The sequence below is a fragment of the Anas acuta genome, chromosome 2 (assembly GCF_963932015.1).
Source record: "Anas acuta chromosome 2, bAnaAcu1.1, whole genome shotgun sequence".
In the NCBI taxonomy this organism is placed as follows: Eukaryota; Metazoa; Chordata; class Aves; order Anseriformes; family Anatidae; genus Anas; species Anas acuta.
Window position 1 is genome coordinate 137,429,455 of NC_088980.1, and position 26,963 is coordinate 137,456,417.

The 26,963-nt window shown below is 41.4% G+C and overlaps 1 protein-coding gene across 1 annotated transcript; it reads left to right on the forward strand.

Moving 5' to 3' along the window:
- Window positions 1-937: 937 nt before the first annotated feature.
- BAALC (BAALC binder of MAP3K1 and KLF4) lies at window positions 938-25,956 on the forward strand. Its single transcript, XM_068672413.1, has 3 exons — window positions 938-1,252; window positions 18,567-18,736; window positions 21,763-25,956. Exons 1-3 carry the CDS (start codon window positions 1,087-1,089, stop codon window positions 21,865-21,867), a joined length of 441 nt encoding a protein of 146 aa, XP_068528514.1. The 5' UTR covers window positions 938-1,086; the 3' UTR covers window positions 21,868-25,956.
- The last annotated feature ends 1,007 nt before the right edge of the window (window positions 25,957-26,963 follow it).

Consider the following 26,963-nt stretch of genomic DNA (forward strand, 5'->3'; position numbering starts at 1 on the left):
TGCCGGATGGGATGCAAGGATCGGGTCTGCCGGAGCCCTCTGATGGTCTTACAGGGAACAAGAGCTTTTAGCTTCAGAGAGCTCATGCTTCTGCTTCCAGCCGTGGGGCATCCCGAGTCTCTCCAGCGCTTCTTTTTGATCTAACACCTGCGCTGTGTGTCCATGGGAAGCCCAGCACTCAACTTCTGTGCCACTCTGGAGCTTTTTTTGGATGAAATGGTCATGCCACTGCTCCTCTACAAAGTGATTACATGAGAAAAACACTTATTTGGAGTAAAGTTGCCCCGTCAAGTTATGATCCTGCAGAGCCCGATGTTAATGGGGCTTGCTCCTTCCCCACTGGGGCCTTGAGAAGCAGCAACACAAGTGGCAGCCACCATCAGCGTGAGTCGGTGTCAAGCCCCTGTGTCCCACTGAGATTACTGACCCTGGCGTAAATAATACTCTGTCTTGTAGGAATCTTGTCAGTAGCCCTGTTTATTCTCGATTGCTTCCCAAAGCCTGCGTTGAAGGAGGAAGAGTGTAAGTTTCTCTGGGGTGAGGCACTGATCATTGCGCCTTGGGTTCCCAGTTCCCCAGCAGCAGCTACACTGCTGCCAATGCCAGGAGCGAGACTCCAGGGGTGAAATCGAGCAGGGGACAGGTGGGTTTAGGGAACGGGCTGCCAGACCCCACCGCGGGATGCAGAAGGGGCTGTGGGAGCAGGCCAGGAGGATGCCAGCCACGGCGGGTGACTGTTTGCCCTCCCTCGTAGGGGGGTGCAGCACCCGGTGGGGGTCGTGGGGAGAAAAAGGGACCGGGGAGAGGGGAAGGGCTGGGAAGAGAGAGGAGGGGAGGGGACAGCGAGGAGGGAGGGGAGGCTGAGGGCGATGATAAAGGCGGGGAGGAGCGGGGACGGGGATGGGGCGGAGGGGGTGAGCGGGAAAGGGGGCGAGAAGGCGGGGGGAGACAGGGGAGGTCGTGCCGAGCTGTGCCGAGCCCAAACGAGCCAAACCGAGCCCAGCCCAGCCCAGCCCAGCCCAGCCGTGCCAGTGAGAGCAGCACGATGCTGCCGTGCCCCATGCGGCGCTGAGAGCGGGCGCCGCGATGGGCTGCGGGGGCAGCCGGGCAGACGCCATCGAGCCCCGGTACTACGAGAGCTGGACGAGGGAGACCGAGTCCACCTGGCTCACCTACACCGACTCCGACAGCCCCCAGCAGGAGCCCGGCGGCGCCGAGGCCGGAGGCAGGGAGCAGGGCGCGGGGCGCAGCGGTGAGCGGGGCCGGGCGGGGGGCGAGGGGGGTCCCCGGGCTGGGCTGGGGCTGGGGGGAGCCGGGCACTGCGCTAGGGACGAAGGTGGGATGGGGAACGAGGAGCTCTGATCTGATCTGATGTGGGCTTTGAAGGTCTTGTCAGAACTAGTCGGTATGCAGAGGTGTCTAGAAATCTCAGGCTCGCTCCAGAAATTCATCGTGCTGCTGATGTACCAGCACCACAGGGAAATGAGTGCTGCCCAGAGAGATCCTAGCTTGTGTGGAAAGCAGTCAGTGCATACGGGCAGCCTCAGTGCGTGTGTGGTGAGGGAAGAAGCTTTGTAGCTTTTTATACCAAGCTACAAAGCACCAGGGAGGTATCATAAAAAGTGCATGGCTGCAAATTGGCAAAGGTGGGCACCACCGGCCAGCCGGAGCGGGGAGACGATGACACCGTGTGACAGGGATGGGGAAGCGAAGGGGGGTGTTGTACTCCTGGGGGAAAAGATTAGAGAAGGAATTTAAAGAGGTTTGAGATGATTTTGGCTGGGAAGCTTGAATGACAGGCAACGGTGCTACCTCCAGCAGGATAGACACAGCAAGAATGGCCTCAGGACTCACATTCATCACTATTTTAGCCATGGTTACTTTGTGTTGATGGCTGAACATCATACGGAGAAGTCTGAGATGTGACACTGAATAGGAGATGATAAAGGAATGGATCAGTAAGTGTTCTACACGGAAACACACGATAATTGAATTCACGGATGAGAATACCAGAGATAAGAGGACAAGAGACGGCTCTCAAGTACACTAGTAAATGATTAGGGCAAGAGAAACACTCTGCAAAAATACATTGCAGAAGAGAATAGAGAAGAAGAATGAGGAGAGGAGAGGCTAATAGGAACAAGGAAGGACAAGGCTTCAGAAGGGCAAGATTCACACTTCAATGCAGCCAGGCTGGCCACAACCAGCAGCTCAAGGAACCTGGGGAATGCTCAGTGGTCCTAGAAAGTCATAAAGTACCTCAGTGAGAGCTGTGGTAGGGTAATGGCTGAGTAGGAAAGGAAGGGACTAAGGAGAGGTACTCCAGTGACCAGAAACGAGGCATTCCATGAATTTACAGATGAAAGGGAGATGAAACAGCAATTGGAGGGGCAAATGAGGTCAAGTGTGGGTTTAAGGCTTACACAGGAAAACATGGCTTTATTGTGAGAGCTGAGAACTACAGAAGAGTGGGGGACAAAAGAGGAGAGTAAGAGAGGGGAGAAGAGGATGAAGGGGCAGCTGAGGAGATGGGATGTGATCCCATAACACTGGGGTAACGGGAGGTAGGAAACTTCTGCAGCTAGGAGCCAGGGGGAAGGGGACAAGCCAAAGGCAGCTGGGAGAAGAGGATGCAGTTGTCGTTTGTTGTTTTTCCCTTGGAATAAATTGGGAAAATACAGTGAAGAGAGAGAAGTGAAGACAGGATGAAGGAAGGATTTGGGGAACAAGCCAACAACAACAAGGTGGCTGGGATTGTTGGCTTGTGTCAAAGGAGTGCAAAATAACAACCCCGGACATTGCATATCAAAACAGAAACAGGGACAAATTGCTCTAGGTGGATAGAACATGTGGTATACAGGATCAGTGAGCATATTAATGAAGAAAGGGCTAGTAACTGCTATATATTAATTTTAGTAATCTCATCTCATCCCAAAATTTCATTATATCCTTCTCTTCTTGTAAGGCAGCATATTTAGCGTTCTGTGTCTACTCTCATTGGAACTGGATGTATTTGTGCAGCCAAATGGTTGTATATTTACTAAAGCATTTTGAGAGCTAAATTGTCATTAAATTAAAAAGGAAGTCATGCAATAGTTGTTTTTTTTTTTTTTTTTAATTTATTTTCTATTTCAACTTATCCTTTCTTAGAATATTTGTTTGCTTCCCTACATGATTTTTTACATTTTAACATTTTTTCTCCATTTTGGAGGGGGAAGACCTATGGGACAAGAGCAATTGTTATAGCTAAAATCAGACAGACAACTTTTCCCAGGTTCAGGACCAGTCGCTAACAGGCACAAATACGTGTGATCACAGCTGGCTGCATGACAGCGCTGAGCCTGGCAGTGATGAACAGGGTGCGTTGGTAAGGATGAGTGCAGTAAAAAAGTAATAAACGACTTCATGAAGCACCGCAGGTGGTGAAATTGAAAGACATCTTCTAAACCACAAGGTTATGTACTGTTCATAGGGCGAGTGGCTTCCAGGAGGGAGAAAAAAGGAGGACTCACAATGAGAGAGTACAAAGGAGCAGCTTCTTGTACAGGCACCATTGGTGTGCAAGCGAAGAGCTTTTCACAAGGTTCGGCTACTGCGTAGGCTATAGCTGGGGGAAATAATAGACTACATTTCTGCTTGGTAACCGTTCCTTGATCCTTGCAACCCTCTGCACAAATTGCCTTCCCTTTCAGACAGTCTGATTCAGCTAAGTGGAAGTGTTAGCACGAGAAATGACTTTGCGAGGGAGGAAGAATCCACAGGATCAGGCTGGTCCCCAGGGGCAGACACAATGCGTTACAGGCAAACCACAGGGAAAAGATTTAATTAAAAAAAAATAATGCACAAAACCTGAAGTATTTTGAAACACATTTGCATATTCTGCTGTGTTACATTGGGAATCTCTGATATGTGCATGGATGTAGGCTGGGAAGTTAAGATGCAAAATTTCCTACCAGTACTGGAAAAGTGTGTTCAAAACCAAGTAAGTAGCAACTATAACAATTTGTCCTTTTCTTAAGCAGACTGTCTTATTTCTGTTTCTTTCTTTTATTTATTTATTTATTCATTCATTCAGTGACTAAGCTGCTGTATTCAATTATTTTTTCTTTATCACACTTGAAAGTGCCTCAGATTGGATAAAGCAGCATGTTGCCTCATGGTCAAGAAGACCTAACAGTCAAGATTTAGCTCATTTGCTGCAAACTCCTTAGGACAGGATCTGTCCTTCCTGCTTCCAACAGTGACTAGCACAGTACGACCCCAGTCTTGGCTGGAGATTGTTACTTAAATGCAAATAAAAGTAATTAATTTTTAAATGATGTAGCAACCAAGTGAAAAATATCTCCTTCTATCAGAGCTGAGAAGCTGTGTATTGATTGTCTCTGAACTCATTTGTTCAGTGCCTCGACTAATAAAACGTTCATTTATTTTTTATCATTCCCTCTCTCACAATATTGGCTAAAGCTTTGAAACCAAAGACAATTGTTTTTTATTGTCTTTGTGCTTTGTACTATTCCTATAGTAAAGTCTTTCCTCCTGAAGCACATTGAAGAAAAATATTATCCACAGGTCTGACCTGGTGCACCTGGGAGAAACAACTGGCATCAGAAAACAGAACTGCAGTTGGTGATCTGCCAGAAATGAAACCTACACTGGGATCAGCTCATCCCTTTGTGAAGATATTCACAAGGAAATGAAAAGGCTATGAAATGGAAGCAGATTGTAGTCTTCTATTCAAAAAAAAAATACCGTAAAAACTCCATCACAAGAATAGGAGAGAAATGTCATTAGTATCCAGCAGCCTGCTTGGCTAGCATTTTACCTTGCAAGGTTGCCTTTAGCGTAGTTGTGCACTTATGAATAATTCTTGTTCTTTCCTCTGGGGTTAAAGGACACAATTACGCTGCTGTTTTGTGACTACGGGAAGTTTTATAGCCTGTGCTCATCCTTGCAGTTAGCCTCTGGCCATGTCTCAGGATGCAGAAAGCAGTGCTTCAATGGCAACCTTCCGTACAGAAGTTTTTGAAAATTGCTTTTCCATTCTCTGTAGTAGGAGAGACTGAATGCAGTTTGAGAAAAATCCTAGGGCTGTTTGAATACTAGTTGCCATAACAACACAGACCGGGGATTGGTTTTGACCACAGCTGCAATCATCTCTTGCTTCATTTGCCAGGTAAACATACAGTTAAAGGCTTAATATAAATGAACAAGCATCAGGTTGTAAATGAAGAACTTCTTTTGTGCAGCAGAGTGTTTCTTGTAAATCAGACTGCAGAGGAGCATTTAATAAAAAAATCTGTTTTAGCTTGGGAGCCAAAGACTGCTCACTTTTGCTAGTGAGTAATTCAGGTATATCAGTATCCCTTCTGCCTGTTAAAACTGCTTGTTTAACTGCTTGCTTCAAAATCTGGTATGCTTAAGGAACCACTACAGCAGTGATTCTGGCATGTGATATTTTAAGGAGATAACCTTATTGCAGGTCAGAATTACAGTCAAAGTGAATAAACAGAGCATCTTCCTGGGCTGTAGACATATTACAGTAATTCCATACTCTGCCTTAATCCAGATCTTGGGTATAATAATATGGTATGAGTTAGAGGAACCCATTTTAATATTGTTTCTGGACTTTAAGTGTACAGTCTCTTTCAAGTTCAGCTGTCACTGGAGGAGTCTGCATGGAGTACTGTACTGAAGAAACCCTTCTAAGACAAACACAACAAAAAAAAAAGGCAAGAGAAGAAAGAAAAATAGAGCACATGATGTTTCATAGAGAGAGAAAGCTTTTCCTTCTAATTTTTATCATCTGGCTTTCAGAAAGCAGAGTTCTTACGTGTCTGCTCAGCTTTGCACACCAGCTTGTAGTGTGTTAACATTCACATGGGTGGGTAACAGCCTTCCCATACATGTAAGGCTGCTCTGTAGAGCATGTTATTGCAGGTCCTTTAACACCTGCACAAGAAGAGGATTAGGAAGCACAAACTCCATACCAAAAGCTCAGAGAGGCGGCTGTTTTGGAAGAACTGATCACCCACAAATACTTCAGTGACTTTAGCTAAACTTTTCAGCACATCTGCCAGAGAAGGATGTGAAGTAGCAGGACATAGGGGAACCAGTGCTGTTCCCCTATGTCCTGTACTCCTGCCTTGGAAATGGGAAAATAGCAGTAGCCTTTGCCAGTAAAAATAGACAATTTTGCACGTGTCTATGGATCAGAGAATTATAAAAAGCCTTAGACAGCAGTGGAGGAAAACACTAGAACTAAATGGAAAGCCTCTGTAAGAAATGATGGTGGGCAGCCCACTGCACTGCCAGCACTGCTGTTCCTCCTTCAGCACATACCCTTGGGTTTTGCTCAGCATCAAACCCAGTGATGGCCCAAACCAATATTTACACCACTGCAAGACAGCGTTAAAATTATTAGAAGAATTCGATTCAGCTGATAAATAAGGCTTTTTGTAATAACCATATTTTTTAGCCCAACCATTGCTTGTAAATTCTTCCAAGCCATGCATTTTAATCTTTGCTCTAGTTTAATGGTTCAATATTGTCTTAATTTCACAATAGGTACGGATGTCATTTAAGCACAAAAGCTGAAATACAAATTGCAAGCAACAAAATATCTCAATACACCATCAGAGAACTTAAGGGCATTTTCCTTGTATGTCTGAGTCTTCAGAGCATACCCACCACACTCCTGAAATTGAACATCTCATTTCTGAGCACGGTAAAAGTCCTGTTGATATTGATACCACACATGATTAAGCTTTTTGCTAGATTATGAGAGAAGGGTTGTTAAAGAAATAAATGTTGTTTGGGAGAATGTGTAGGGAAAGTAAATAATTTGGGTGGGACTTTGGGAGAATGTGTAGGGAAAGTAAATAATTTGGATGGGACTGTTGCTGCTGTTTGACACTGTGGCCATTCTGGGAAATCACCTGCTTTGTGAGTATTTTTATTTCTTGTGTTCTGTCAGTTCAGCAGAAAGATGTCAGTGATATTTAGTGTGTTCTGATGGGGCAAATAAACAAACTCCCTCCACCACCTCTAAGTATTTGTTAATGAATTCTTCCTTAACAAATATCCACTGCCGTATAAAAAGGAGAGTCCACAGCATGATACACTTAATTAAAAGTATCAGAGGTAATCAACAGATGAAAGAAATCTCCTACTAAGAGCCTTCAGCTTGCTGTTTTGTGAGCTGCCCTGGGCTCCGTAGGTGACAGCCCCAGCAGAGTTTGATGGCCGTGTGTTTGTGGCACCAGGGGTGGCACTGAGCCCCCCGAGAGGTGCTGCCACCTCCAGCTGCCCGTCCTGCCCCACAAAAGCAGGTGCTGGCATCCTTCTGCTTTGCTGAAGGAAATGCCTGAGGAAGGATTGTACAACCTGAGCCCCAGCCAGTTATGATTTTTAAACATATTATGAAGACTTTTCCACCAGGTCTCTTTATCTCTGAATAATTCCCCTCCAGACAAAGGCTGAGACTTTCTAAATCCCTCTTACAGTCTAAAGTAGACCCGCTAGGACTGATAGTTTACCCCAGTATAGTCATTTACCCATGGCTAAAACAAAGTGACTAAAATGTGATGTGTGCAAACACTTAAGTGAAAAAACAAAACAAAAACCTTAAAGTGAAAAAAAAAATCTAGATACCCATTGTCGGGTATAAAAATACATTTCTTAGTAGAAACAGAACTGATGTTGCTCATCCCACTTTTTTTCTCAGGTACTTCTGCAGTTTACACATGAAATCAATAGATTGCAGTTAAAAGTTCTGGGGTTTAAAGTTGGCTTTTATCTTAAATTCAGATACAGTAACAGGAAAGACTGAAAAACTCTATGACCAAAGCTGTGAGTTTAGTATAAGGCTTTTGGTTTGACTCCTATGAAGCAGCACTCTTTTCCGGATTGTGTGGATAATATTTCCAAAGATGCATTATGTGATTACGTACATGGCTCTGCAGTGCACTTGCATGAAAGAAAGTGGCTTGTACCTTTATTGCACAGTGATAGATAATGCATTCCTACCCTGATCTTATTATCTGATGAGCACATACATAATTATTTCCCTAGGCTGTCACACTGCTTTTTCTGATCTGTTTAGGAAAAATGCAGGTTAAGAGTAAAACGAACAGGTAAATGGGAGAGAAACATTTTGCTGGTAGCATTGGCAGCTTTAGGCTGCAAGGCAGGATTTTCCATATTAAGGTTTTCTTAAATGCACTGCGAGCCTCCGGACTGATTCTGTATTGTCGTTGGCTTGACTCAGCCTTAAATTTGAAGCATCTGATGAAAAAGAAGTAATTTTCAGCCTCCCATTCCTGCAGGAAGATCATGGGTTCACGTTAGCCTGCTCAGGTGTATGCCAGCTAATCAGCCAACCCTCTATTGATTGATTTTTTTATCAGTTTCCTAGCAATGCATATTTTCATATGCTTCAGCTGGATATAGTCCTCTCCTTGCTTCCTCTCACGTTGCAGTTGTCATTCTTGTAAACTGCTTGCATTTCCCACGAGGGCCATCAGAAGGGTTTTATGCTGACACTCGCTGTGCTGGAAGTATGAATATCTCTCTCCTATATGAGTGATTTCTGAGTGTGTTCAGCGCTGGCAGGAGAAAAGATGAAGAAATTGTCATGGAGTTACTTAGCAGATTGCTAACAGCTGATGGCATTAGGTTTTAACACAACCACTGCAATTGTTTTAGGATGAGCACAAAATGTGAGCAGCAGCTTTGTCACACACATACTGATATCTTAAGCCAAAGCGTTTTACAATCTCAGTCATACGTGAGCCAGTGAAATCATCAATATCCATCCAAATATTCATAGACTGTAAGGCTGGAAATTTCAACTGGCCTTTAAGCCTTTTTTTTTTTTCTAAATTAATTCCCACACGGAGTGTGTGTATCTTCGGGACATTCAGACTTAATTTACAACTTGCCAGTCATTGACCTTTTGCCAAAGTCTTTTTAAATTATCCCAGTAGCTAATCACTCTTTGTTAAAGCACTTCTCACGTCTCACCTGGAAGCTTCTGCTTCCATTTCCAGCTGCTGAAAGTTGGTGAACAAAACTGAAGAGACATTTTGGATCAAATTTCATGTGCTTGTGGATGCTTTTCATGAAGATTTCTGTTTAATCTGCCTAAATATTTTGCTGCTTCTCTCAGTGATTAATTGAAATGATACAACCTACTCATCTTAAGCTTCTACATATCATTAACTAGGTAATGAGAATGCTAATAATACCTCTTATTTCTGTACCAGAAATTATTCTAAAACAAAATGAGTGATGTTTCATTGCCCCCTCCCTAAGAAGAAAGTACATGAAGTACAGCATTGTGCATGGAGTGTATCATTTTTAGGGTGAATTTTTCACAGGCAGCACTGAAGCACAGCATAGATCTCCATACAGCATGTGGAGAATACGATCCACATGCTGTCTATATTTCTAACATTTAAAGTGTTTTGGAGGTTTGCTATTCGCATGTTGATTTTTCGCTTTGGAGGAAAGAGCAGTCTGTTTCTGGCACATCATGTGGCATTGGTAAGTTCCTTAATCTGTTCCATCTCAAGATTTTCCCAAGCTTAAAAAATATTCAGCCGTCAATGTCTGAGACTTCTTCGTGTGTATGGAGGCTCTTCCAAAATGTTGCCAATGCTTTTTCCACAATGCAGTGAAAATTCAGTTCTTCATTCCTGTTCCAGCTATTAAAATCTGTATCTTCATCCATCGGACTCTGATGTCTTTCTGTCATGAAGTCCTTCCCTAGCACCCTGCTTACAATCCTTTCAAGCTTACATTTCTTATCTTCCCTTCAGGATCAGAACAATTCCCTCCTAATCTACTTCTGGAGTCTATTTTCCCTGCAGTATCTTGATCATTGAAATGATCACAGCATCTTCAGAACATTCAGATTTCCATGCAGCATGACGAGTCAACAAATCTAAATCCGGGCTAATATTTTGCACACCATTAAAGATCATTGCAGAGTGGTTTTACTATTTGGAATAAACATAGATTTTATATTCACCTTTCATTTCATAGATGTGGTTGCAAAATTTTAAGTTTGTTTACAACAGCTCAGAAGTTGTACCATTTTTCTTTATCATAAATGGAAATCAAAACATGCCAATACGGAGACACTTTGCATCTGTCTGTAACTGGGAAATCAGACCATCAAGCACATCAAGGTTTGTGGCTTTAATGCTGACTTCCCTGTGTCCTATTTGCTTGCTAGAATCCTTGGGCAGTCTATAGCAGAAATCTTAATATTGCAGTAATAAATCCAACCAGACTTTCAGAGCTATTTATCATATGTTTATTTATGCATGCACATGTTAAATTGCAGTTTCAGAATCTCTAAAAAATTCCTTGTATTTACACAAGAGGAGCATCTTGCCATGTTTCAAAAAAGCCATGCTAGGAGAAGTTTTGAAATACGCAGATCTCTAAAAATCTCATTCGTCTTATGCTCAGAAATGAAGTTGGAAAAAAGGAAAACAAGACATGGTGCTTAATTTCTCGGTTTTGCCAGGACCCCATTGTGCATATATCATTTACATTATTAAATATATTAATCATGAGCTTGTGCTTTGAGTACCGAGTTAGACATTTTATGCCATTGTGTTACAGAAGAACATAATTCTGTAAGGCTCTGAACATGACAAAACCATGGCCAAATGAGGATCAGAGAGTCCGATTTGCCCTCTGCTATCTATTAAGTGTTATCTGAGACCTCTTGTCTTGCATGAACACAGATCTCTTCATATTCCTCTTATTTATTACCTAGTTCCTTAGCACTGAAAGCAAAGTAGGTACTTTCTAAACAGAAAATGAGACTGCCTTGCTCCTTAGGACAAGCAGAGTTCAAACAAGCAGGTGATGGGACATGGGATGCAGCCCCTCCAGCTGCAGGGCGTGCTGTGAGCTGAGGGCAGCACCAAGTCCCCAGTGGCAAAGACACAAATACTTTTGTTTTATTTTGTTTTGTTTTGTTTTGCTTCACTGTCGACAGTTTATATCATGTTAGAGTTCAGATAAATCGGTCTGGATTCTCTGAATGTCTGGGAGGTAAATTTATTGCATTATGATAACTGCTGATTCAATAAATACAAGATGTTGTTTCTGATGACATTTTCCTGCTGCAGAATGTTCTCCCTCTGCAGATCTTCTGGCTCTTTCATCTAGAGCAAAAAAAAAAAAAAAAAAATCACTCTTTGCTATGTCCAAAAGTTTCCAAATCCTTCCTTTTTGGGAAAAAAAAAAAAGTCTGTTGCAGTTGCACTGACCATCTGGCATCATCCCTTAGGCTCCTGCTTCAGAGGCAATGACTTAAGCTCTGCTTTCTTCACAGCCTCCAATCCATTCATTTTTAATAGGACCCATTCTGTGTTGTATTTTTGCTGTACAAGTACCTACCAGCACTCAGCCCTGCAGATGTGTAGTTTTCTCAAGCATCAGTAGTTTCAAATCAGGAGAGCAGGCCTAGAAGACAGGTATTTCAGTGATCTGTATGTCTGTTACCCATCTGTGACACTAAAAGCAAGAAATTCAGTGACAGTACCAAATACATATTCTCTCCGGAAGTGTCTACATGTTGTAGTAATAGCATTCATTATTCTTTACTGCAAATTTTCTCTGAGTACATCTTTACAGGGCAGTGTACATCTTATTATGCAGGCATTTTATAAAGCAGTTATGCATTATTCATGAGATAACAGCCGTGATAAATAAACGAAGGGTGTTGCTGAACCAGAAAATTGAACCTTACTGGTTTGTCATTGCCAGTTCCGTAGATATAAATTTGGCGTGCTCATCAACATTTACTCACTTTGAACAAATGCATGCTTGTTATTCAGTACAGCGCCACATGACAGCACAGGGTGCACAGTACTGGGTCAGATCTGCAGCTTATTTGGGTCAGAATTTGTGTCTCCCGCTTTGAGGTCAGGCAGGAGAACATTGCTGCAAGCACATGGGGAATCATTTCCTCCACCACGGTCTGATCCTTGTGGCTAAGATTCACGTATTCTCTGTACTACCAGGCTTCCTACCCCTTCCCAATTTCTTTTCAGCGTTAGCTATTGTAACATTGCTTTTTGTAATTGTAAAATAGTGGAATATACAATGTCAGTTCATTTTGGTTCTTACTAAGATACTGCTCTTTGGACCCAGACTATACAACCAGGCAGCCATACCTTCATGCCATCTGGGTTTTGAGAAGTTTCCTGGAATCCTGATAATTATGGGCTGCCTCTAAGTGTTGCTCTCTCATTGCTTCTGCTCCTTTCCTGATCACTAGCAAACATGTATTAGCTATCTGATACAGAGACAAGGTATAAAAAAAGCTATGAGGCTATGAGGAAGTCATATCTCTATGTTTTGTCATGCACAAAATTGACCCCATAGTTCTCTCTCTTTTTTTTTTTTTTCTGTATCTGTGTCAGCAGTTGATCCATGCTTTTTGCATTTTTGCCTTTTACTCCAGTTTTTCTTTTGCACTCTGAATTAATTATACCATTTTTGCCATCTTCACATCATCTTTATTTCCATACTATAATCTGGTTAGAAAGAGTTAAAATCTTAAAAGTAAAAAATTCCTCTTACCTTTGTGAGATATTCTCATAAAGGATGGTTTGTGCATTAATTCTTAGGAATAACCAGGCTGTATGAAGAACTACAGCATCATCGATACGTTGCTCCTGGTTTTATCACTAGCATTGTCATCATAACAGAAAAAGAATCAGAAATACACATCTAAGATTTTTATTCCGTATTTTACATTTTCTTTGAATTCTCTGTGATGAACATCCTCTTTACTAAAATGATCCTTTAAAAATCTTTCTTAGATGGTTCCCCTCCCATTTAGGAGGGAAGTGGTTTAAAGGGTAACAAAATATGATTTAAACATGCTTTATTTATTTTGTGATTAGTCTGCAAGGCTATGAACAACTTTTCGGAGCATAATTTTCAAGTGTCATTTAAGAACTAAAATATGCCTGTGAACAGTATTTACTGCCTAGAATTTTTTATGAAGAAAACTTAAGTCATGGGTTAGTCCTGAGTAGGACACTATCATATGTTAAAGAACTGAAAAGTCTGAAGCACTACGGAACTTGAAGATAATAGCTACAGTTATTTAATAAAGAGAGTTTTAGAGCAGGGATAGAACTAACTTAACAGCATCATCAAAGTGCGCAGACTCTTCCTTCTAAAAACTAATTCTGATGTTTACTTGAACACATTAAATTTTTCATTAAGTTTTCAGCAAAGAGAGTAGGCAGTTATCCCAGAGAGACTGGAAAAACTCGGTGTCCTACTGGGAGTCTGAATATTCAATGTTATTATAAACTACTAATTGTGAGCAGCAGATGTTCTTAGAGAGCTAATTTTATATATTATATAAAATCTCTCTCTCTACATATATAGAGATATTGTTTATATGAGCTACCTAAAACTACTATTTAATTTTTGTGTTAATGGTGGGAATTGTGTTATATCCACTTTGTCCTGTTCTAGGAGTTTATATTACCTCTGATATGTCTGTTGGTCTTCACACAGGATACATATTTCAGGCAGATTTTCCTATCTTGCTGGTCTTCCTGGTTGTATTGAGACATCTCTCATTTTAGGTGGCTCTCTGTTCACTACGTATTAATACGGTTATTAAAGTGCTCATAAAAAATACCCTTCTTTTAAACTGTGGAACATTTCAAACATGCTCAGGTCCTAGGGGCAGATTCTAGTTATTCTGCGTCAAACTGAATAACTGAAGTTGATATTTGTCCATAACCATATTTTTCAAAACTTACATATTTGATGAAGTTTGAACAAGAGACACTATTTTAATCCCACTATTTTAGTTGAAAAGAAAAGGGAAGGGCAAATTTGGTTTTTCAAAATTTATTCAAATTCTGAATTTGAAAACACATGAAGAATTATTTGAAGATTATCATTTGATTTAAACAGTCCGACTTCTCAGTGAAAGAGATTTTAGGAAAAACATTTATTCGTATAGGTTTATTTGTAAGCAGTCAGTCATATCGCACCCTACTTTGGACCAGCAACTTGTTCAGAAGCCTTTGGGATACTATTCTTCCTGTAAAACAACAGCAGTCTTTGGTGAATCCATGCTGAATGGAAGAAACAAATACATGTCCCCTGATCTGGGATTCATTTGGAGCAGTGTGAACATACCTCTGAAGGATTTAGGCAGCCCAGCAAGGCAATTCGATGAGAAGCGTGAGCATAGCTGGATGAGCAGTCTTGGTTTGTGTGATGGTCACCAACGTGAGCTGGTCTCTGCGGCTTGTTTCAGCTCCTGTGCTACCTTCTAAGTTGTGCCGAGGCTACTGCTTGCGTCACTGGATGCTGAATGAAGCCCAGGAATTGATTTCAGTTAAAAATAACACTTTTTTTTTTTTTCTTCCCCTGATGCTGCTGAAAGAAGTGTTTGTCAGACTACCGCCTAAAGGATTTCTATCAGGCTGGTAAGAAATACAAAAGTCAGCTTGCCCGTGCAGCTTAGAAAGCCAGCAGGAAGGAAGAAGGCAGTAAGCATCGCCTTGGGAGAATAAATTGTTTTAAGTGCAGTTCTCCATGGGAAGATAGGCTTGGATTTCTGGGGCTACTGCTTGGTGTGTACCCTCCCTGCGGTCACTGAGGGAGAGCTCCTGTACCTTCAACAAACAGGATTATGAGCAATGAAATGCCTGTCTCTTATCACCCATTTCTCCCCATGGTGAGAACAGTCTGGCTGTCCCTAAACATTGCCTAACCATCCCTGAGAAGGTCACCATTACCTTGGTGGAGGTTTAATAACCACCCAGAAACCCTGATTGGGGGAATAAAGCCATAAAAATAATCTAAGCTTGACAGTTCATTTAAAAATAAAAGATACGAAGTTGTCAGAGAGTTGTGATGGGATCCACTGTTTTCCTTGGCCCCAGAAGACCCACAGACTGCTGGCAGGGGTTGTCCAGGAAGACAGGAAAGTGAGAAAGAAAACAACACTGCTGAACCCATTTGTTTGAATTTCCACTGAAGCTCTACAGTGAAAGTCTGTGGAGGGTATTTACTGAACCTATGCTGTGAGGATGGTATAAATATCTAGACAGTTAGCTTGCTTTAAATGACACTGAGGCAAGACTCCTAGCATTGCCAGCCTGTTAGCTTGCGAATTCCAGATTGTGCAGGAGAGGAAAGTTAGCTCTTCCATTTCTGTGCACCCTGGCAAGCTCCAAATAGCAATGCAAAATAGTTGCTATTTAAAAAGCAACAATCTGTTCCTGGTCTTTTCTTTAATATCATCTCTAGTTTGCAGTCAAGAGTTTCTTAACTTCAGAATAAACATCTTTCAGAATAAAATAATTCATGGTCTGAATTTTTGGTAGACCTGTGTGGTGCCAGGAGTTGGACTTGATGATCCTTATGGGTCTCTTCCAACTCAGGATATTCTAGGATTCTATAAAAAAGCTTTTCACTCTGCTAGGAGCATCTAGTATTGGTGGTCACAGGCTCATCTGTATATACATGCATCTATATAGTGGGAGTGAGGGTGGAAGGCTCAGATGCTGATACCCGGTTCACTTCTGACAGGTATTGGGAGAAATGTCTCATCCCCGCAACGGATGATGCTCAGGCTGCAAGCTAACAGAGAATAAAACAAAAACTGAACCAAATATACCACTGATTGAGATTTTCCATCAGCCTCCAGAAAAGTATTGATGTAACAAATTGTTCTGTGAGAGACCAAGGGAGGGAACACAGTCTTCTGATAAATGAACAACTGTGCTTAATAATAAAGTTACTTTTCAGCAGACAACCGTTTCACAAGACAACTCAGTTAGAGGCCATATGGCCAAAGGGACACACGTTGGAAAGTAATTTGGGAGGATGACTCCACAGAAGGAAAAACTTATAAGTCATATATGCTTGAAACATCCGAGATTCAATTAATGGGATTAGTAGGGGATGCCTAGAGCATTTTGCCTGTTCAAGGCTGTGCTCAAACTTGTTCACGCAGCTCCTCTGCAAGGTGAATAAGCAACCTATGCCATGACTACTGGCTCAGAGCTCTTACTCATACATAGATAGAGGCCTCTCTGTCTCCCTTCCTGAAAACTGGCTGTCTGTGTGGTCTATACTGTTTCATGTTCTGCACTGTTGCTCTTCTGCCTCTCATTGTACACTGTGGAGTGGTAGGAAGACAGAAGACTTAAAATACAACTGGCTGTGGGCTTGCTGGAGATGTAGGAGAGGTGGTTTACTGGTGTCTGATGGCAAGTAGATTTATGTGTGCAAGATTTATGAGCACAGCATTTGTTTTTATATCTAGCAGAAAAAGGTAGTTCCAAAGATTGAAGTATTTTTTTTTGTTTCCTAAATAAACTATAATATAATATTTTCAAGTTTCAATTCAATATTTGTTTATTTTTAAATCAAAAGACAGGCGATCTAGCATTATGCTTAGTAGCTACCATTACAAGTTAAACTGTCCTAGGAAAACTCTAACACCATCTTCTGACTGTTTAGGGAAGTGCAGTGACTAGTTTTTATTGACTTCTGAAATCTTAAAATTGTAGAATCACAGAATGGTTTGGGTTGGAAGGGACCTTAAAGATCATCTAATTCCAGCCCCCTGCCATAGCAGGGACACCTCCCACCAGCCCAGGCTGCCCAAAGCCCCATCCAGCCTGGCCTTGAGCACCTCCAGGGATGGGGCATCCACAGCTTCTCTGGGCAGCCTGTGCCAGGGCCTCACCACCCTCTGAGTGAAGAATTTCTTCCTAACATCTATTCTAAATCTACCCTTTTAGTTTAAAGCTTATTCCCCCTTTGCCCTAGTGTTACACTCCCCAGCTGTCCTGCAGCCCCCTTTAGGCACTGGCAGGCCGCTGTAAGCTCTGCCCGGGGCCTTCTCTTCTCCAGGCCGAACACCCCCAGCTCCCTCAGCCTGTCTGCACAGGAGAGGGGCTCCAGCCCCCTGAGCATCCTCATGGCCCTCCTCTGGACTCGCTCCAACAGCTCCATTCCCTTGTGCTGGACACCACCCCCAGGTCCTTCTCCTCAGGGCTGCTCTCAACCCATTCTCCACCCAGCCTGTTTTTGTGCTTGGGATTGCCCTGGCCCAGATGCAGGACCTCACACTAGGCCTTGTTGAACCTCATGAGGCTCACACAGGCCCAGCTCTCAGGCCTGCCCAGGTCCCTCTGGATGCCATCCCTTCCCTCCAGCGTGTCAACCACACCACTCAGCTTGGTGTCATCACAAAACTTGCAGGGGGTGCACTGTCCATGTCACTGACAAAGATGTTAAGCAGTGCTGGACCCAGTACTGACCCCAGAGGAACACAACTTGTCACTGATCTCCACCTGGACATTGAGGCATTGACAGCAACTCTTGGAGTGCTGATTCCTTACTCATCAAGTGGTCCATCCATCAAATCCGTGTCTCTCCAGTTTAGAGACAAGGATGTCATGAGGGACAGTGTCTTCCCCTATCCACCAATGCTATCATGGCATTTGCAAACAGCTACTGTTGTTGTTTTCCATTGATAAAGCAGCTTTTCTGACAGATCTCTCAGAAAGAATTCAGAATTTCCTCTGTTTTCATTTTTAATACCCATATACCGTGCTTGGATTCCCACCTGGTTCATGACAGGAGGTTTTGATGATGCAATGCACATTTCAAGTACCAACGAATTTTCATTGTTTTTCCTATTTATTTTTCCCCTAGAATCTGTGACTACTCATATCTGCTTCAGGTTTGATACCTTCATTGCCAGATAGTAATTTTTTTTTTCCTATTAGAACATAAAGCTCTTTATAAACAAGCTTTGCCAAAATAAAATTGAGACCTACAGTCATGCATCCCATTTGCTCTTTGTATTTGGATTTCAGACTCAGCATTGCAACCAGATGCGTAGTGCTCTGCACTTACTGTAAATGACAACAGATTTTTGTTAATGTAATAAGATGAGAAAATTCTTTTAGGCTGGTCAGTATTATACTGTACAATGTCTGCCTTGTCCACCCAGCTAGAGCAGAAAACAAATTAATAATTTATTTTATTATTGATGGTCAAAAGAGTATGAAATATATTTTTTCTGAGTTTGTTTACTCAACAAAAATAAGTTTGAGGCCATAAATAGAGCAGCACTTTAGTCTCTCATTTGTCATGCTCCCCACATTTACCATAACTAAAACAGATTTAAGGGGAACCCATTTTTGTGCCTGCTTCTGGGTTCTTAGTTAAATTCTTGCTCTTGCAAGCAGCTCCTTGTGGGAACTCCCACAGTCCGAAGCTGATGGAGATCTGCAAGTGGATGAACTGCTACCGTCTTCCATCTTTCCTGAGTCAATGTTTCACAGTGAAATATAGAAGGAAGGAAAAAAAAATAATAAAATAAATGTAACAAAACGAGGTAGGATGCTCTCACTGTGGTACCATGAAGCACCATCCATGACTTGCATTGCTACAAAAAGGGGTGAAACAGGAGGAAACCACCGCCACAGTTATAACTGGCTGCTCAGTACTAATTGCACAATTTCACACATCCCCACCAGGTATTCTGGAGGACGGAAAATCAGCTCAGACGGGTGTAAGCACAACGTCAGCCACGGCAGGGATTCTGAACGCCGAGAAGAGGACCATCAGCGGTCCCCAGTGCGCAAACCCCACGGCTCACCCCGCTGGAGCTGTGCCGCAGCGACAGAGCGGCTTCCGAGCAGCAGAGGTGAGGGTGTAATTAATTACATGCCCCAGCACTCAGTGCTTACCTCAGCTGGGTCAACACAATTTTCGTGACAATCCTCCTTGTTGCAGTCAAGCTGTATTTGATGCCTTGGGATAAGACAAAATGGTTGCACCGCACCACAGCGTGATTAAGCCCAGCGCCTCTGACAATGTCTCATGCCTGAATGGCCACAAAATTGATGTTTTATTTGGCAGCTGGAGCAATCCATACACTTGTTATGGAAAAAAAAGAAAAAAAAGTCGTATTATTCTTCATCTCAGTCCCGCTGTGCCATGTGTTGTGCAAATTATTTAGATTAAAAATCTGAAAGGGAATATGTTTTTCCTTCATTACTGCTTTGCTGAAATTATGTGCACTGCATGGTTCATTCAAGGCTGGATGCAAAGCTTGAAGAAGGCAATGAGTCTTTTCAACAACTTCGCTAGGCTTTGGATCAGGTCCTACTTCCTTCTACCCCTCACCTAGTGTAAGCTTTGTAGAAGGATCATCCATAACAACCATGGATGAAAAAGCCAGTCTTTGGGGCCTCAGCAAATGGAAAAAGCAATCTGTGGTAAACTTTAAGTTGTATTTTCTAACAAACAACCGTGTTGGCACTTTCACGCGTATTTTAAACCTTCACAATATTACCTGTTACAGTTCTGAAGTACAGAAACATTTCCCAGTGACAGAAATCCTGCCATATCCCACAGCTCCAAAAGTATAGGTACACATCGTACATCAGCATGACATCTAGAGCCACAGGTTTGCTGTAAAGAAAAAAAAAACATAAATGCCTTTTATAAGCATTAGCCCACAGAGAAAAAAGAACTGGTCAGGCTGAATGTGGTTGAACACAACTAACATAATTATTAATCCCATTTGAAAGAGACTTGGCCATACTTCAGAATTATAGTGTATACGTGACATGTTGTTGGAGATTGTTTCTCTAATTTTGCAAGCAATTGAAAAATTACTTCTGCATTTAGGCTTACTAGTCTAAATATGTATAATAGCAGTAATATGGGTAAATTCCCACAACATATTAATACCGTGAGTGTTGGCTTCTTGGCAAAGTGTGGGTTCCTGACCTGGAGCACTATAGCTTTGAATGTATCCTCCTACCTTTTTCTAGTTAAGATACATTCAGTAATGTATTTGTACTATTGCAACCCAGTGAGGAAAGGAAATTTCTGGTACTTATAGCATCAGGTAATGTTTGTAGCACTTCTAGTAGGGTGTTTACATTATTCTATAAATGGAGGTATATAAGAAAGGAATAAAATTTGTCTAAGTTTCTTATAGCCAAAAAGGAAATGTAGCTTCGACAGTGGAGAAGGTGTAGTACCTGAGTTAGGCTTCAGCTCTGAGTTGCAATTCTGAATCTTGTTTTCACAGCTATTTAGGTAACCATAAGGTGAGTAGGTTTCCAATTTGGACACCTAAAGTTTAGATGCCTAGAGGAGGGAGTGTGACTATTTCTGCCATACACACACATACGCACCAAATCAAAATATGTCCATTTTATTCATCTGAATATTCACATTGACTACAGTTTATCTCTAAATGTCATAGAAAGCAATGTGATGTAGCACGTGGGGCTCTCAGGAGACCTGGGCAATGCCATTGGTTTGTAAGGCAATGGGAGGTAATTTGCTTGACCTCTCTGTGTTTCATTTTCTTAGGTATCAAGCTTTACAGCATCCTCCTTCCTCACCCAATCCATTGGTCATATGACAGGGTTCAATCTGTGGTGTTGAAAGGGAAGGGACATGGCATGGGCTGTGTCTGATGAAGCTTAGCACTCTCCCATCAGGGTAAAGTCTGGACGTGGTGCTGGGCACCCTGCTCTCAGTATCCCTGCTTGAGCAGGGGTGGCACCAGCTGGCCTCCAGAGGGCCCTGCCAGCCTCAGCCACTCTGGGGAAGTTTGCAAGATGAAAAGGACTTGGATGTAAAAGACGCTGCTGATGAAAAGAGTCCTAAGATGAGTGAAGGCAATATAATGGCCAATCAACCCCAAAAGCAAAGGTGAAGTAGGTTATGTCACTGATTGACAATAACCTACCTTGATTTTCATGCTACATGTGGTCTTTGGAGAATCACTGTATGAGTATGAGCATTGGGGGGGGTAGATAGCAAAGCAGCAGGTGTATTCAGCGCAGAAATGAGAAATAATAGGCGCTGGAAGATGCGACTCCCAGTGCTGCCCACAGATAAATATGTACTTTCCATTCATATCAGTGGAATTTTACCAGACATTATTACAGCTGGCATTATTACCAAGTAAATTACACTTAATTTACCTGGCTTTATTTATATTTGCAAATTGCCTCATGAAACACTGGAAATGCAATGATCAAAACCACCTATCTCAGCTCTGTGTTTATATCTGCCCACTCATGAGTGTCCTTTGCTAGACCTATGCAGTTTCCAGAGCATTACAGCACACTGTTTACGGAAACAAGCAGACAACCTAGGAGATGAAGGAGGATAAATTTAAATTAGGGATGCATTTGCATGCTTCAGAGAGACTGACTTTTTGAATATTTGGAAATAACCTGACAAAGATCTGGAAGGTATATATTGTATGTAGGTCTTATATGCAAGTAAAACTAAGAGTTATTTTGAAACTGTATTTTCTTTTAAGAAGCCTAAAAGAAACTAGAGAAAAGTCCATCTCAGGCTAGTCAAACCCAATTACCAGTGACATCCAAAGGAGCCTCTACTTTCCACTTCTGGACTGTAACCAGATTTATCTGCCCCACTTTCCGAATACACACGTACAGAAATGCTAATAATAGTCAAGAGGGTTGATCCAAAGCCTACTGATGTCCCCAGCCTATAAGCAGTCACAAAAGCTTACACCCATGCTGAATGTGAAACTTGTTCCACACCACAGTACTGTGAAGATTGATGAGGTCTTTCTGTTTAGTAAATAGAAGTGTTGCCATTAATTATGAGGCAGTTGCCAATGGCTCTGTCCTGTCAGTGTGGAATTCACTTTGCTGTTTAAAACTTTCACAGGGTAAACGGGACACACAGAAAATGCCTACAAAAGAAGTCACCATTAATGTTACAAAAAGCATCAGACAAAGCGACAGAAGGATAACAAAGAATTGTGTCAATTAACAAAGTAAAATGAAAGTGAGAATGGACCTGAGAATACTTCGCTGCACTTTAAATGTGATCAGTCACTGAAGATTTGAAGATCTCAAGATGATCTATGTCGGATGCAGTAGGCAGCTGCTGCTGAGTGCCTTCAGAAACATGTTTTGTAGAAAACATCTGCAGACTCTGTAGGATGTCATTTGTCTGAAGCAGTGGCACCATGCAGACAAACACCAAAATCTGTGCCGTTTGTTTTTTACTAAGTGCTATGTTATCTACTTGTGTATGTCTTGTTCTGCATTGCTATTGGGATGAGACTGCATGATGAGAGGCATTGTTCATCTCAATTTAAAACAGCAAATGAAGAAAATGAAGCTGCATTTTTAGACACAAGGGGTTCAAGTGTGTACATTCAAATCTATAGAGTTCATTTAAAGAGCTCACTTTCGTAAAATTCAAACCCAGATATCTCAGAAAGAGACACATAGGTGGCTTCTATTAAATCTCTTAAACTATACATATCAGTTATATAAAGTTAAGTCACATAGCTATCTTTTTCTATATTAAACTTTCAATTACTTAGTTTTAATTTATTTTCTATATTGACAGAATTTAGGACTTAGAAACAATAACTTCCATCCTAATCAGACTTACTTGAAGTTCCTAGTTTGAGCCGGCAAGTAGGGCTCTGGCTATTTGGGATTTTTAGACATGACCCTTTAATTATGTTGAGACCCAGACTGAATTCACTAGACTCTGGGCAAATAGTAAACACTAACCTTACATGAAAATAACCGTATCTATTAAAAGAATATTTTGCCAATGGCAGCTCAAAAAATTAACTCCATTCAATCAGTTGTAGTTGATTTGGTGTGCAGAATGTATTTATTTACATTGTACGCCTCCTGTGTCACAGTATTCCATTTTTATCAGAAATATACAGCTAAAAGGAATATAAATTTCCAGTATAGTGAAGACCAGGAATTAATTCAACATACTACTTCCCAATATAGAAGTAATAATGTATATTCTCTGTGAATTTGTAATTTTATGAAGACAGAAAAGGCAAATTTATTTGCCTCCCCCACCAAACATATATGGATATCCCTAGAAGGTCATTTAAAATAACTACTCAAAAGTTGTTCATAACAGATGTTCAGATGGCACTGGAAAGAAATGCCATGTTCAGATGGCACTGGAAAGAAAATCCATGTATGAAATGCAAGAAATCTTTTTTTTACAATTGGGCAAATCATTATAAATAGAACTGTGGGACTGAATCCTAATTTATTCCATATTATGATCATTTTAATGACTTGCTGCTAGGTATATGAGTACTTAACACCTTCCGTGGAGTACAACACGTCTATGCAATAGGGAATTGTTTATTAATTATTCCAACACAAAGGCAAAGTAAAATCCAGAGTCAGTAAGAGATTTTTGCATACAATAGAATATGCATTTATAAGAAATATTTCTTTTTTATGTCCTAAAAGGGGACAAAAAATGTGTGCTACACTTTCTGCAGTTCAACACGTTATCTGAAAACCGATCTTGTGCTGCATATTTACATAAGACGACTAAAAAATACGGAAAATAGTGTTGTACACATAAGACAAATAGAGTCTGTATACATCCCTCCAGCCGGTGGCTCCCTGCCAACTTGCTTGCAACATTAGAGGGCAGGAAGGGACTTGACTCACTCTAACAATAAACCGGCTGTAGCAGCCCAGCAATATTCATCTGGAAATGGATAGCCATTGTTTGTGGCCATGTGCTAATCTGATTGAAAGCACACGTCCAGGATTCTGCATTATTTGTGCAGAGCAGACCGTGAGCCATATCAGGTCTGTGCCAAACTCGTAACCCACTCCTGTTTCAAAGGATTTACATGCAGAGAGAGTACTGTATAAACCCGTGTGACACAGGAAGGCTACAGAAAGGAATTGACGATGCTGGTATGTGTAAGGGTACAGCAGATTTTGAAAGAAGGCAAAAGGGAAGTTTCACTACAAAACAAACTGTTCCACAGAGAGGTGCCTTGGACAGATTTGACATTAGGGTGAGCAGATACAAAGGAGTGCTGGCAGTGAGGTTATTTACTAGCTAAGAAATCGCTTCATACTGATGTGCTGACCAGATGCATCTGATGTCTGAGGCCACACAACAAAAGAAAGGTGGCAGCACATCGGTATGAGAGATAGTCCTGTCTGAATATGAGTCTTCTGAGTCTCCTATTCAGAGTATGAGATATGACAGGGTGGTTAGCAGGAGACGGCATTGCTGTCTAATTATCTGTGCTTATGTTGCTTTTGTTGACCGCGTCCCCCATCAGGGTGGCAGCTGTGGAGCCACAAAGGCTGAGTGCCCTGCATGACCTCCCTATCTGCTCTTGATAACTCTCCTGAGCTACTTCAAGGTCATAACTTCAGGGCATTCGAAGACTGGATCCAGCCTTTGCAGTATGAACCATGGCTAGTTACAAGCAACCTCCTACACTCCTGTCCTGTAACACGTTACTGTTCTTATTCATTAAGTGGTAAGTGAAGAGAAATTACCTTGTGTCCAAGATGATAGTTTGTTAGCTCTTGATGCGTAAGCTCCCAAGGACCTTAATAGAACTAACAGCAAGTTGTGGAGACATGAATCCTGCCTCTCTACATAGATCGGGTTGTATTTATGTTTTCTTTACTTTACCTCTGCTAGAGACAACTACTAGCAGAGATGACCAATTTGCTTATGAAATATTACACCACTCTGTATAATTAGGGGTGGCAGAATCTAGCACAAGACTATACTGCACAAGACAATTTAGAGAACTGAAAATAGATGCCTGTGTTGGTTTTAGTGGAAGAAGTAAGCTCAAAGAGTCATCTGGACATCTTCATTCCCAGTGGCCTTCCTTGGAGTGAAGAGTCTTGCTTACAGGGTCTGTTCTTCAAGCAGTGTCTTGAAAATATAAATGGCTCAAATACAGAAGTAAAACAACCTTGTTAGAGGACACGCGCTTTTAGAGAAGAACCTGCTGACATCTCTGTCTTCCTATATGACAGGATTTTTGAAATGTAATTTTCTTTCAAAAGATATTATGTCACCTAATTTGTTCCATGGTCCTTGGCTGCACAGAAGGGTATCTAAAGCTGCATTGAAACCACACACTGCCTGCTGAAATTATTTGCCAACCTTGGATGAGTTTTTATGGTCTACCTTAGTTCAAGTTTTAAATAGAAACAACCTTGTTTTGTCATGTTTCCACAATGCCAACACGACATATGGATAAGAATTTCTTCTGATATGTAAATATATATGTAAAATATATTTTCTTCTAATATGTGAGAAATGCAATCACTCAAAAGAAAGTGGATGTTGGATAAACAAAGAGCGAGAATTTACAGTTACCAGCAGAGAGCATTAGGCAATTCCCCTTCTCAGTGACTCAGTGTAATTTTATCTTTCACTGTTCCTTCATCGTGTCCCTCAAGCTTCCTCACTGTATTTCATAATTTCACCATGACTGCATGACACTGACTGGAAGACGCACAACTCTGCTGTGCAACAGCAAAACCTGGGACCTTTTAGTAAAAAGTAGGAAAGTACAAATATTGTCTAAGCAATATGTAAGTGCTAAGTTAAACATACATTTTTGATATCTAAATGAAGAAGATCACATACAAACCAGAAAACTTTTTTTTTTTAATCTTTCTCATATGTTGATATACATATAAATCCATTTGTGTATGTCTGTGTGTTTACATTGTTGTGTCTTTCACGTGTACTTCTGTTCTGCAATTCATGCATGTTTTTTGTGAGCCTTTGAGTTGTGTTTTCGGTTCTGACACCCAAGTGTAAAAGGTTTTAATGTTTGCATTGAAATCTGTTTTACATGCCTTCTGAAAAGAAAGAGCTATTTAATCTGAGCACAGAAACAGTGTTTGAAAAAGCAGACTTAGTTTTCTTTGGAAATAATGAATAACCCAGTTAAATAGGGATTCAAACTAGACTAAAAGGAGCATTTTTGTACTCTCATTTTATCTGCAAATTATTGAAGATTGACCTTGAAATTGAAAACAGAAATAAAGAAAAAAATTTAAGCATCTGTTTGCTACTGTATATATTTTCCATTCCTGTGTTTGCTGTTGATTTATCTTTAAGACTGAGAGGGTATAATGAATGGTTCCCACTGCCTGTCTATATGGAATCAGAGTATTTCTGTATCTGATCTTCTCAGGCTGTGGCTCATGGACTGTGGCCACATCAAAGAAACTAAACTACGTGTATTCCCCATAAGAAATTGCTATATTTGCCAAAGAGGACTTACAAGGTCACAAATGAGAGGAATTGCAATTCTGTAATTATAAATGGGAGAGCTGGTGGTTACTGTAATGGCAAAAGTGGGAGACATCGGGAATCTGAGACATCTCCCTTAGTAAGACACCATATTAGAGCTCTGAGCTGGCTCCATGAATAAGAAACGTGGTGCACACCGAGGTGATCCTTCCACACAGCCTCGAGCAGGCCTCTGCTAAGGTACTCAGCCCTGTTCCAAGCACCTCACTGTCAGAAAGCTGCAAAGAGCAAGAGCAATCGTGGGTCTAGAAGGCAACGTCTACTGGGAAAGACCAAAGGAATTGTGTGGGCTTCGTGCAGAAATAAGCGTGCTGATGGAAGCAGCCGTATCTCTTTTCTTTATGTTGATTGGGAAGGAGAAATGGATTTACGGGGAAGTTGGAAAAAATTGACATTAGAAAATAATAACCTTTAAGGATAAATAAGTATATGACAGCACATCTAGGCAAGTTTGCTAAGAAAAAAGTAGGAATTACCTGTCTTGTGGTGCAGGGACAACTGATTCTCCATTTCACATGATTGCTCTATTGCAACCCATGGAAACCCCAGCTCTACTAAATATTCCAGAACCCTGAAGTTATCTTTTTTTTGTTCTCCAGGTGGGTCTTCCCTGAGACAACTTATGAATAAAAGAGGCATTTGTCACACAACATTAATCTTGCACTGTTCAGAGCTGATCCAATTACGATGACTGTGAGGAACAGGGATGACACGCTCATGTTGGGCATGACGTGCTCATGTAATTAAAGCCCCACTTCTCCTTGGGTGGT

What these genes read in the sequence shown, in the direction of transcription:
- BAALC (XM_068672413.1), top strand. Translation starts at nt 1,087, where the DNA reads ATGGGCTGCGGGGGCAGCCGGGCAGACGCCATCGAGCCCCGGTACTAC. An exon ending in GCAGGGCGCGGGGCGCAGCG is followed by an intron (nt 1,253 to 18,566) that starts GTGAGCGGGGCC and finishes CATCCCCACCAG; the next exon opens with GTATTCTGGAGGACGGAAAA. An exon ending in GCGGCTTCCGAGCAGCAGAG is followed by an intron (nt 18,737 to 21,762) that starts GTGAGGGTGTAA and finishes AAACTTTCACAG; the next exon opens with GGTAAACGGGACACACAGAA.